This window comes from Hyla sarda, chromosome 8, assembly GCF_029499605.1.
Source record: "Hyla sarda isolate aHylSar1 chromosome 8, aHylSar1.hap1, whole genome shotgun sequence".
NCBI lineage: Eukaryota > Metazoa > Chordata > Amphibia > Anura > Hylidae > Hyla > Hyla sarda.
In genome coordinates this window covers 171,269,205-171,282,597 of record NC_079196.1, presented here as the reverse complement: position 1 = coordinate 171,282,597, position 13,393 = coordinate 171,269,205, and the positions used below count along the sequence as shown (strand labels likewise).

General features: G+C 42.3%; 1 protein-coding gene across 1 annotated transcript; it reads left to right on the top strand.

The window, feature by feature from the left end:
* Positions 1–5,271, top strand: LOC130284296 (hemoglobin subunit alpha-B-like). The gene is made up of 3 exons (XM_056534520.1): positions 1–157; positions 2,910–3,114; positions 5,048–5,271. The coding sequence occupies exons 1-3, from the start codon at positions 63–65 to the stop codon at positions 5,174–5,176; spliced, it is 429 nt and encodes a 142-aa protein (XP_056390495.1). The 5' UTR covers positions 1–62; the 3' UTR covers positions 5,177–5,271.
* Positions 5,272–13,393: the final 8,122 nt, after the last annotated feature.

Below are 13,393 nucleotides of genomic sequence, written 5' to 3'. Positions count from 1 at the left end.
CAACTTGAATATCAGTAACATTCAGTGTTTTATAGTGACTGCACCCAAGGGACCCAGGAAAGATGCCTTTAACCGCTAAAGAGAGGGGAGACATTGCCACTATCTGGGCAAAAGTTGCTGGCCATACTGATGAACTTGGAGCTGAGGTCTTGGACAGGTGGGCTTTTAATTTTTTTAATTTTGCAAGTGCCATAAAATACACACAACAAGCCCTTAATATTACATTAGAGCTATATGTTATAACATATATGCATATTCTGGAAAACTTTATATCTATAGTAGTAATATATAAAATTAATAAATATACATAAAGTAAAACTATAGTTGGGGATAAGGCTTGGGCTCCTTCAGATTGTAAACCATAGTGGCCGTTCCTTGGCTACTGTTCTAAGGTCTTATCTACCAGTATTTGGGCATTTTAGTTTTATGGGTAGAAATCCTCTGTAAGGGTGGGGTCACAAGTGCTGTATTTTGCTGCGTATTTGCTGATTTGTATTATCTTACCTATTGAAGTCAATGGGGGACATTTCCTAATCTAGTCTATTCTGGGTATGCTTATAGACCAGCGTATGTGGTAGTCTCCGGTCTATTGTGCTCCTAATTTATCAAAGGTCTCGCAGCCCTTGATAAATTCTGTGCTCAGACTTCAGGGCCTACAGCTTAAACTGCATTTAGACCTGCTCCAACATGGTCTGACATTTCAGCGTATTTTGGGCAGATGCGACTTGTCGCACAAAAGTCGCACTTGATAAATTCAGCACCAATGCATTTTCCAATGCATTTCCGTCTAAAATAGACTTGCATGCATCATGTTCTAAAAATCCTCTACAGCAAAAGTCGCAGAAAAGTCGCACATATTTAGACTGCGACTTTCTGTGCGACAAATTTAGACAGGAAAAAACAGTCTAAATCCTTTGATAAATATCCCCCAATGAGTAGCAAAATATGTAGCTTATTTAGTTGCCATTTGACTTTAATGTGACCCTACCCTAACAGGATACTGCAGCTATGATAACATTTGCAGCCAATGGTGTAAAGACTTACCCCATTGGATTTTGTCACTAAAGATAACTAACTGTCTTCCATTGCCTGGATGAACATGAAGCACATAGGTCTCTTTCAGATGTACTATGCAATCTATGCCAATATGTTAGCTCACGCATCATGTTCAGCCGTTTTTGTACTATAAAGCAGCCATTATTTTTCATTATTTCTTTTGCAGACATTGTAGTATTTAGGGGCAATTTTTTATTAATTTTTTTAAGAAGAATATTGCAGTTCTTTTTTTTTTTTTTTTTTTTTTAGCAAAAGACAGCTGCAAAAAAGGACACTTTTTTATTTTATAAAAATTTTTTTTAACAACTAAAAGATGGGACATTTCTGCACCAAATCAGCTGCCTGTGAAATCACCCTTATCCACACTGTTGCTATTTCCTTATTGGCATCAGGTTGCAAATATTACTTACTGGTCATGTGTAAAATAATGCCCATATCACATGCATATTTTTTCTACCTTTTGCGTTCAATGGGTTCGCAGCAAATCTGCAGTAGTGGAGGACTTGTAGATTTGCTTTGGACACATTGAAATTAATGGGTAGCGAAATCTGCACAGAAAATCCACAGAAAAATCTGCATGTGTGAATGTGCCCTCTATAGATGAGCGAACTTACAGTAAATTCGATTTGTCACGAACTTCTCGGCTCGGCAGTTGATGACTTATCCTGCATAAACTAGTTCAGTTTTCAGGTGATCCCGTGGGCTGGAAAAGGTGGATACATTCCTAGGAGACTCTTTCCTAGGACTGTATCCACCTTTTCCAGCCCACCGGAGCACCGGAAAGCTGAACTAATTTATGCAGGATAAGTCATCAACTGCCGAGCCGAGAAGTTCGTGAATCGAATTTACTGTAAGTTCGCTCATCTCTAGTGCCCTCAGGCTATGTTCTCACAGAGCTATTAAACTGTAATATAGCATATAGCTTATTAAATGCCCCAAAATGCTGCTATTATTTCCCAATTTAATTTAATTGAATTCAATGGGGAAACAGCTCTTAGTTACCGCTTGCTTTCATTTTACAGCCATAATTGTTGTTACTATTTCAACATTAAAGGGGATCGGTAAATAGAAAGATGTAATTAATACCTTGTTCTTTTTTGTTCTTTTCTGCATCTCTAGCCACTAGTGACAGAATTTTTAGTGCCAGGGACTTCTTTTGGGCCATTTATGTGTCTAAATCTGATAAAATTCACAGTGAATCTGCAGAAAAATTGGTTTTAAAATCCAGACAACACATTTGCAGATTCTCCTGCTGTTCCATTGTAGCCAGATCTGTATCCGAAAATTTCCATTGTGTTTGCACTGAGCTGATGAATCCGATGCAGGGCCACCTGCTATTGTATTGCATTTGTCTTTACTAGACGGAGGGCAGGTGTCAAATCCTCTAACTCATACATGGAGACCATAATACTTTCCACATGTGATACCATATAAAGTAATTTTCTATAATCTGTCGTTTTCATTATCAGTCTTAGATATATTGGGGGAGATTTATCGAAACGGGTGCAGAGGAAAAGTTGCCCAGTTGCCCATAGCAACCAATCAGATCACTTCTTTAATTTTTAACAAGGCCTCTGCAAAATGAAAGGAGTGATCTGATTGGTTGCTATGGGAAAGTTTTCCTTTGCACTGGTTTTGATAAATGGAAGTACAGAAGTTGTCCGGCACCAGGTATGTTTAAGATTGCTTCTTTATTCATGCCATAGCAAGCAAGCACACATTACAGGATGGAATAGAATAATCTGACGCGTTTCGCTCTCTCTTGAGCTTAAACGTAGACTTAGACTAGGTTTTGATAAATCTCCCCCATTATGTGCACATATGTTGAAAAAAAACTGTATTCTGTCTTACAGACTTTTCAAGAGTTCCCCTGCCACCAAGACATACTTCAGCAAGTTTAACCTGGACCCTGGTTCTGCTGATATGAAGCGTCAGGGAGGCAAGATCCTTAATGCTATTGGTGCAGCCAGCCAGCATCTGGATAACTTGGCCTCAGCTCTCAGCCAGCTTAGTGACCTGCATGCATTCATACTGAGAGTGGATCCAGGAAACTTTCCTGTAAGATGTTACTTTACTAATATCAGTGTGAAATGTAATTTTTGTCAAAGCTCAGGTCCCATCCACCCAATGTGTTCCGTGCTGGGGAGAAGAAACCACTGCAAGTCTCATTGGTTGGCCTGCACAATAGCAGATATCACTCCACCTTCTGGTTGAACAGCATTCAGGTGGTGTTACTACTGGGATTGTGTGTCCATTGGCCTTAGACAGTTAAGGTGGATGTGCTGCATCTGCTACATCGTATATCAGGAACATCTGTGTATTTTTGGTAGTGGCCATGTCTGTATTGCATCCCAGGAGATAGAATGAACTGCTGGACCAGACACAACCACTACTAAAAGTATAGCTGAGCTGTGAATGGTAAACAAAGAGGGCACAGTGCTCCAGCGAGTACACTAAAAGATCACAGGGGGTGTGAAGAATCAGAGCCCCATTCATTTAATATTGATAAACTATCGAAATATACATACAGTATATACTCGAGTATAAGCCGATTTTTCGTGCTGAAAACGCCCCCCCTCGGCTTATACTCGAGGGAACTATCCGCCTGTCAATCCCTTCTCAGTGGTCTTCAACCTGCGGACCTCCAGATGTTGCAAAACTACAACTCCCAGCATGCCGGGTGTTGTAGTTTTGAAACCTCTGGAGGTCCGCAGGTTGAAGACCACTGCAGCCTTAGCCATCATCCAGCCCCCCCCCCCTTTGTTTTGTACTCACCTCCCCTCGGCGGGAAGGAAGGGTGAGCTGGTCCGGGCCATCTATGCTGCAGGGACCATCCGGTGGGGAGGGTTAGTCGTTGCAGGCTGTCCATTTCCACCGGGGGGTCTCTTCTCCGCGCTTCGAGAGCCTGCCCCGGACTAGTGACATTGTCTTGACGATGACGCACAGGGACGTTCATGCGCAACATCCCTGTGCGTCGTCGTCAAGGCAACGTCACTAGTCCTGGGCAGGCCCGGAAAAGAGGGCCCCCCGGTGAAAATGGAAAGCCCTCAATGACTAACCCTCCCCACCGGACGGTCCCTGCAGCATAGATGGCCCGGACCAGCTCCCCCTAACTTCCAGCCGAGGGGAGATGAGTACAAAACAAGAGGGGGGTCTGGATGATGACGAAGGGCGCAGTGGTTTTCAACTTGCGGACCTCCAGAGGTTTCAAAACTACAACTCCCAGCATGCCCAGACAGCCAACGGCTGTCCGGGCATGCTGGGAGTTGTAGTTTTGCAACATCTGGAGGTCCGCAGGTTGAAGACCACTGCTATAGAGGTTTTTATTGTACAGAACTTAGCTATGCATAGAGCTATATATCAACTAATCACCACCATGCTGGGAGTTGTAGTTTTGCAACATCTGGAGGTCCGCAGGTTGAAGACCACTGATGAAGGGATTGACAGGCGGTGATGATGAAGGGGGGAGGGGGGGTGATGATGACGGGGGTCTGGATGATTACATGGGGGGGGGATTGTGTATTTCCCACCCTAGGCTTATAGTCGAGTCAATAACTTTTCCTGGGTTTTTGGGGTGAAATTAGGAGCCTCTGCTTATATTCAAGTCGGCTTATACTCGAGTATATACGGTATATGTAAAGTATCAATGCCATACAAAGTTAAAATGGCATGTTTTGCTTCCTATAACCCATGGGTCAAAACCCACATCTGATTATCTGCTGACAATACAGTTTCTAAAAGCAGTAGCCCAAAATAGTAGAAAATTGAACAGGACCAACAAGGGATAGACCTCTTCTCTTTAAGGGCCATAGCAGCCATCTGGTTTGTATGCCCCCTCTAATATATGTTTCTTTCACAGATGCAGCATTCAGAGGTCTATCTCTTATTAGCATATATGTTATATTGCATCATCTTGTAGGATCTGGCACATAAATAGGGGTTTCCTCATTTCGTCTTATATTAAATTATAATATTGCTTTTTCTCTTTTAGCTTCTCTGTCACAACATCCTGGTTGTCCTGGCCGTTCATTTCCCAAAGGATTTCACTCCATCTGCCCATTCCGCATGGGATAAGTTCCTTTGTTCCGTCTCTGTCACTCTGTGCTCCAAGTACAGATGAACAAGAAGATGAATATCAGTCAAGAAACCTTGATTACAAATCGGCAGAATTCTACTGATGTTACAATAAAAATCTGAATTACCATTAAACCTTAACTTTATCATTGTCTTCTTTAAAATAAGTAAAAATAATAAATAAATACATTACCATCCAAATAAACAGGCAGCATTCCTCTAAGTTATAAGAAATAAATGTTTATATTTATATTAAAATTTGTTAAAAATATTATAAAAATCTTGGTAAACAAAAGATTGCATGGCCCTTGCGATCTATTCACTCACCAGTAAAGTACAAATAAATTTACATAACAGTATACCTAAAATATAAACATTTATGGTTATTATCCAACAAGTAGTAGCTCTTTATATTCACTGTTCTTGGTGTAGATAGAAGATACTTTATTGTAGCAGTTTTTAGAGTTATTGTGGCAAAAAAGCAGCAATTTTGCCACAATAACTACAAAACTGCTACACCCAAATTAGTTTTGAGCCCAGGTAGGAACCAATTGCTAAATCTACAGTAATTGAAGTAATTGAAGGTGTCCATGCAGTCTTAGGTTTTTACTTTCCCCATATTGTTACAAGAGGGAGGTGGTAGTCTGAGGATATGTTCACACAAGGGAATTTCCATGCAGAAATCTGCATTGGAATTCTGCACAAAGATTCTGCAGCAGCAAAGTCCCATTGATTTCAATGGGATTCTGCTGCGCTGTTCACATAGCAGAATTTCTGCATTGGAAACATCTGACACGGAAATTCAAATTCCGGTGTCCGCAGAAAGAATAGACATGTCTATTCTTTCTGCGGACAGCATGGAAATGCATTGCCGTCTATGAGACGGCACATTTCAGAGCAGTCCTGGTGCTGGCATGTTTTGCCGGCACTTCGCTGTCAAGGGAATGTCCGCATAGAGATTTTTTTTTGCGGACATTCCCCTATGTGAACATAGCCTGAGGCTCTTTTAACACTACATCATTGGTATCCATTTGCTTTATGTATCAGGAACTCTTCAAGCAAATACAGCAAATGTACACATACATCCCAATCACCAAACAGAAGCCAAAAAGGCTCATTTTAGCTTTAATTCAGGTGATTTAAAGGAGGCTATGCATTTTTCTGCTGGATTTAATAGTGCAGACCTCTGTATCATTCCATAAAGAAGCAATAAACAGTGTAGAAAATTACTGCAGCTGAGCTTCCAGCCCAAAAATATCAGGATGCAAGGAGTATGTAGGTTTCAATAGCCCCTTTATTGAAAACTTGGTAAAAACAATAAAATAAAATAAAGTACATAATGACAGGTCAGACAAGATGAGTTTAGGGAGGGTAATCTCCTTTTATCAATTGCAAGGTGAAGGAGTCCTATGTTAGCAGGCTGGCAATCCAGCTATAAGTACAGGAAAAGGGTGCCAAAAACAGTGGTTAAAGGCATGGAGCCTTGACATAATGATTAGCATAAAATATGTCATAAGGGCAGGTAAGTATAGGTAGGTATACTAACAGGTCAACTTCAACAGCTGGGGTGGGATACAATAAAGGAGAGGAGAAATACATACATAGTTCATGTAAATAATTATTCAAATGGAGTACCGTAGAGATGGTAATTTTCAGCCAATCAGCAGAGCAGGTTTGTGGCCAATAGGCTTGTAGGGTTCCAGTGATTTCAAATGTGGATAGGAGGCATTGTAGAGTGTTTTTAAAAAAAGTCACGTGACGTGGAGCGACCAATGGCGCTGAAGGAGGGAGCTTCAATCATTCTATTGGTTGCTTCAGCCGAGTAGTATTAGGGCGACCAATCAGCCATCAGGCGCATAGTTCCGTAGTGGCATATGGAGTGAAGGAGCTGTCAGATTTTAAATGGGTCACATGATTAAAGGCGACCAATCGTGAAGTGGAGGGAACCTTCATTCATTTGATTGGTGGCTTTGAGCAGGATAGTGACCAATAGGAGATCTGGCTGTCAGCGCCAGCAGGGTTAACAGGTGCTGGCTAGGTGTTGTTGCAAGGTTGCCAGGTTACGCCCTGCTGTCTGAGTGGCTAGCTACTGATTGACCACATGTGCATCTCCCTATATTACCAGGCATCAGACACTGGGAAGATGCCTGTGAAACTGGTCATTACCTGAGTAGCTAGCATTTCCTTATTCCCTTGTATACCCGGCAACTTGACTTCTGGCTTCCTATCTGACTTCTCTTTTGTTATAGCGATTCGCCACCTCTTCCCACTCCTGGCTAGACTCGGTTTGACTGACATTGACTTTATGTGTGTATGTTTATTTGTCTTTGTTAGTTGCTTGTTTCCCTGTTTCTCCTGACAAATGACAGGATTGTATTTTGTTGTGTTGACATTTGACTCCCCTCACTTATTTCGGAAGGGATTGTCGACCAGTTGCCGGCCTATCATTTAGGATAGGGGGACAAGTAAGCAGGGACAGGGGCGCGGGTAAGCTTAGCGAGCACTCCTTCCCTGCCCATACGTGACATTTTCACAGGCCCAAACTCCTACCTGCATCTGCTATGATGGAAGCAATGACTGCTTTAGTAGAGCAAATGCAGGAATTAACCCATTTAGTGCATTCTCTTGCTGAGAGGGTTCAGGCTCAGGAGACAGCTAATGGTCAGTCAGTGGTCTGTCCTCCAGCTGTTTCAAGTGACCCTAAAATTAATCTTCCTGACCGTTTTTCAGGTGACTGAAAGAAATTTGTTGACTTCAGAGAGAGTTGTAAGCTATATTTTTGCATGAGACCACAGTCTACTAGCACAGAGGATCAGAGAGTAGGACTTATATTGTCTTTGTTGCAAGGAGACCCTCAAGAGTGGGCTTTCTCCTTACCTTCCTCAGCTCCTGAATTAAGTTCAGTGGAGGCTTTCTTTTCTGCTTTGGACCTTCTTTATGATGAGCCAGACCATGCAGCCTTTGCAGAATCACAGCTAGTCAATCTTAAGCAGGGAAAGAGAACAGCAGAGGAGTACTGTGCAAATTTTCGGAAGTGGTGCACGGCTTCAGGTTGGAATGATCCAGCCCTTAGGTGTCAGTTCAGACTAGGATTATATGACGCTATTAAGGATGCTTTTGTAAGTTATCCATCACCTGACTCATTAGAACAAGCCATGACAAGAAAGAAACCGAGAGCGGATTTTTAATTCTTTTCCTCACTCTTCTTCCTCCATGTTTCCTTCTTTTCCTGTCCGTCATTTTTCTGCCGAGGAACCTATGCAGATAGGGAAATTGTCCCCTCAGCAGAGAAAATCCATTCGGAAGAAAAGTACATTTTTCTTTTGTGGAGACGAAGGACATCGGTTCCAGAATTGCGTCAAATACCAGCGCCTAAATGACAATCAGGGAGGTCATTTAGGCGCACAGGTACCTCCGAATTTATCTTCAAAAATGTTGTTACCAGTGCAAATATGTCTTCAAAAGAGAAAAATATTTGGTAAAGCTTTTGTTGATTCTGGTTCTGCTGCTAATTTTGTGGATCTAAAATTTATTAAGTCTTTAAATTTACCTTTGAGACGGTTGTCAGGGGGTTGTGTCAGTTTTTCTACTCCCGAAGTGGGATTATTGGTCGGTTGTACGCATTTTGAAAAAATCACCTTTTTTGTTCTTAAAAATTTGTCTGTAGATGTGATCCTGGGTTTACCCTGGTTAAGAAATCATAACCCTGTTTTTGATTGGACCTCAGGGGAACTTATCAAGTGGGGATCTGAGTGTTCTAACAAATGCAATACCGTCTCTCTTGCTACTCTCGGTGTGAGTAAAAGTATTCAACCCGAATTTATTTCAGATTTTTGTGACGTTTTTTCTGAGGAGGCCTCCTCGGCTTTGCCCCCACACCGAGATTATGTCTGTGCTATTGAACTTTTACCTGATGCCTTGTCTCAAAGTTTCAGCGCTTCTCAGCCTATAGACTCTAATCCTGAGACTATTCTTCCAGAAGGTGTAGTTATCTCTGCAGTATCTGCCGATTTAACATCGGAAATTTTGAGTAATCAAGGTTTGGTTCCCGCAGAGATTCCTAGAGGCAAAATCTTTGTACCTAATCAGTTTCACCTCCGTATAATCGAGGAATCTCATTGTTCTCCATTAGCAGGTCATCCTGGTATCCATGGTACAAGGAGATTGCTTCAAAAGAGATTTTGGTGGTCAACCCTGAACAGGGATGTGAAAGCTTTTGTTGCTTCTTGTGATGTGTGTGCCCGAGCTAAGACTCCTCGGATTCATCCTGCAGGGGAGCTGTGTCCATTATCTATTCCTAAGAGACCCTGTACCTATACTGATAGGGAAAACCCTGAGGTCAACACCACTATGAGTGAACTGTGCACAGTTTGGGCTCAGGTTCAGAAGAACCTGGAAAACGCCCAAGTACTACAAAAGAAATCGTCCGGCAAGAGACGTACTTGCGGCATAAAATTTAAAGTTGGTGATAAAGTGTGGTTATCTACAAAAAATCTTCATCTCAAGGTTCCGTGAAAGAAACTGGCATCTAGGTTCATTGGACCTTATGAGGTCATTGAAGTTATTAATCCTGTGAGTTACAGATTAAAATTACCATCTTCTTTTAAGATTCATAATGTGTTCCATTGCTCCTTGTTAAAACATTCTGTTCCTACTCAGTCTCCAGTCCCGAGTCTGCCTCCTCCGATTGAGGTTGACGGAGAACTTAAGTATGAGTTGGCTAGAATACTGGATAGCAGAAGGGTACAGAATTCTGTCCAGTACTTAGTTCATTGGAAAGGTTATGGTCTGGAGGAGAGATCGTGGGTTCCGGCCTCTTTTGTCCATGCGGCCACTTTAATTAAGAAATTCCATGATTCTCACCCAGACAAACCTAGACCCAGTTTTAAGGGTCCAGTGGCCCCTCTTAAAAGGGGGGGGGGGGAACTGTCAGCACCAGCAGGGTTAACAGGTGCTGACTAGGTGTTGTTGCAAGGTTGCTGGGTTACGCCCTGCTGTCTGAGTGGCTAGCTACTGATGGACCACATGTGCATCTCCCTATATTACCAGGCATCAGACACTGGGAAGATGCCTGTGAAACTGGTCATTACCTGAGTAGCTAGCATTTCCTTATTCCCTTGTATACCCGGCAACTTGACTTCTGGCTTCCTATCTGACTTCTTTTTTGTTATAGCGATTTGGCACCTCTTCCCACTCCTGGCTAGATTTGGTTTGACTGACATTTACTTTATGTGTGTATGTTTAGTTGTCTTTGTTAGTTGCTTGTTTCCCTGTTGCTCCTGACAACTGACAGGATTGTATTTTGTTGTGTTGACATTTGACTCCCCTCACTTATTTAGGATGAGATTGTCGATCAGTTGCCGGCCTATCATTTAGGATAGGCGGACAAGAAGGCAGGGACAGGGGCGCGGGTAAGCTTAGCGATCACTCCTTCCTTGCCCATACGTGACACTGGCGTATAGTTCTGTGACGGGACTAAGTTATTCAGAGAATTGCCGATAGCACAGCAATAGTCTTTTAAAGTATTTTAAAGTGGGGAGCCAATCTCTTCATCTCATGGTTGAATATGTAGTGATGGACCGTAGTTCACCGCGAAATAGATGTAATGCCGGAGAAGGTGTCTGATGATGATGATTCAGCCGTGTGTGAAGAGGCCAAGGAAGAAGACTATTTAGAGATGCAAAGAAGGATCTGTGAAACCTGTGGGTGCCGGGAGTTCAGAGTGGAGCGTGGTGCGGTAGAGGCACATATCTGGAATAGGGCCATCGGTTGTATTAGGTGACGTTCTTGATATATTCAATAAAGGGGTACTCCGCTGCTCAGCATTTGCAACAAAGTTTTCCGAACGCTGGAGCCCGGAGCTTGTGACGTCATAGCCCCACCCCCTCATGACATCACGTCCCACCCCCTCAATGCAAGTCCATGGGAGGGGGCTTGACGAATGTTCCAAACACTGAGCAGAGGAGTACCCCTTTAAGTCCCTGGGTGACCAGAGTTTTTAGGGTTAAGATCCTGAAATATTCTCTCCTGCGTTAAGCAGCATAGCGTTGGCTGGTGTCATTGGGGATGTGTGCGATGGGGGTGATAGAAAAACTTCCGAAGTTGCAATTATGTTTTTCTGCTCCATGTCGCAAAACGCTGTGCAGTTGGTAACCTCCAGAAACATTAGATCTATGTTTATTGATCCAACAATTAAGTGGTTGGATTGTTTGCCCAATCTATTGTAGTCTGCATGGGCATTGAAGAAGGTAGATGATGTATGAAGTGCTGCAGTTCATGAAACTTTTAATCGGATAGGTGATGCCAGTGAATTTTACAGGTTTTTACATTTGTTGGATATGTTCATGCAGCACTTCCAGCCAGGTTTATTACATTTTAAGCTTTCTATGATCTGTGGAGTGTCCAGAAGTGTGGTTTGCTTTCTTAGGGTTTTCAGCTTGCTGGGAGCGAGTATATTTTTTAGGGAACGATTCTTCCTAAAGGTAACATTGGGCTTGGTTGGCAGAATGTCTTTGATGAAGGAATCCAGTTTGAGGATTTTCCAATGTGTGTTGATGATGATCTTGATTTCTTTGTGGTCACTGCTATAGGTGGTGATGAAGTTGTATGAGTGTTGTTGGTTTGGTGCTTCTTTCTTAATTTCCCCCAATGGCTTGAATGTGGGGTTTTTCTTTAGGAGTGAGGCAGTCCTTTTGGATGTATTTGCTGGCTTTTATTTTGCTTTGTGTGATTAGGGATTGAGGGTAGCCTTTCACTTTAAAATGCTGATCCAAGATGGTTCTTTGGTCATAAAAGTAATCAGAGTCATCAGTACAGTAACGTCTGATTTGTTTGTATTGACCGAATGGAATATTATTAGTCCATTTTTCATAGTGACAGCTGTTATAATCCAGGAAGCTGTTTCCGTCTACAGCTTTAAAGTAGGTTTTAGTTTTGATGTGGTTATCCGCAGTGTGATAGACAATGACGCCCAGGTATTCGATGCTAGTGTAGGAATGGTTGGAGGTGAAGTTAATGTTCCATGAATTGTTGTTTAGTGAATTGATGAATGAGGTGAGCTGTTCTTTAGAGCTGTCCCAGATAATGAAGATATCATCAATTTATCTCTTATACAGTATACAATGTTTAAACAGTTCGTGTGAGTACAGAATGGATTCTTCGAAGTGGTCCATAAATAGATTAGCGAGGCTAGGTGCGAAATGTCTCCCCATCATGGTCCCACATCACTGCTTGAAGATGTTACCATTGAACTGGAAGGTGTTGTTTTGTAGGATGAATAGGATGCTGTCCAGAATGAACTGTTGTTGGAGGGGTGGCATGGTAGAGTCCTTTTTCAAAAAGTGAGATACTGAAGTAACGCCAAGTTGGTGATCAATAATAGTATATAGTGCTGTGATGTCCATGGTCAGGAGGCTTTAGTGGCTTTTCCATTCAATATCGATAAAAGATTTGATGAATTCGGTGGTGTCCCGTGTGTATGCGGGGAGGGTTTGGACATATTGCGGAAGGAGGATGTCCACATACTGGGATAGGTTGGAGGTTAATGAATTGATGCCCACAATGATGGGTCTTCCCCGGGGGTTTGGGAGGTATTTGTGGATTTTTGGAAGATAATAAAACAGGGGGTGTCTGGTTCAGTGATGTTGATATAGTTATATTCATGCTTGGTTAATATTCCATCGGAGAGGCCTCTATCCAACAGATGTAACAGTTCTTTGCATTGGGTGGTGATGGGATTGGTGGAGAGTTTAGTGTAGAAGCTGTGGTCTGATAGAAGGCGGTCTGCTTCTTTTAGATAGTTGCTGCGATCCAGGATTACGATTCCTCCACCTTTATCAGTAGATTTGATGATGATGCTTTGGTCGCTGGCTAATTCTTTTATTGCTTTTCTTTGTTTGAAGTTCAGGTTTATAGTCTTTTGAGGTGTTTTTTTTTTGCATAGATTTTCGAAGTCCGCAGCTACCCCTGCAGCAAAGGTCTCTATGAAGTTCCCTCGATGGTGAGATGGATTTAAATCAGAGCGGGGTTTAAGTCTAGTAGTGTTAGGAGGTGGGTCCATAATTACAGAGTGCTGGGTGTTTGGGGAGGTAAGGCATGGCAGATTAAAGTGTCTTTTAAGAGCAAGTTTCCATATATAGGCATTGAGATCCAGGAAGAGAGTAAAATCATTGGATTTGGTTGTGGGGTAGAATGAAAGGCCTTTGTGGAGGACGCTTTTTCCGTATCTGACAGTGGTCTGCTGGAAAGATTGAAGGTTTTGACT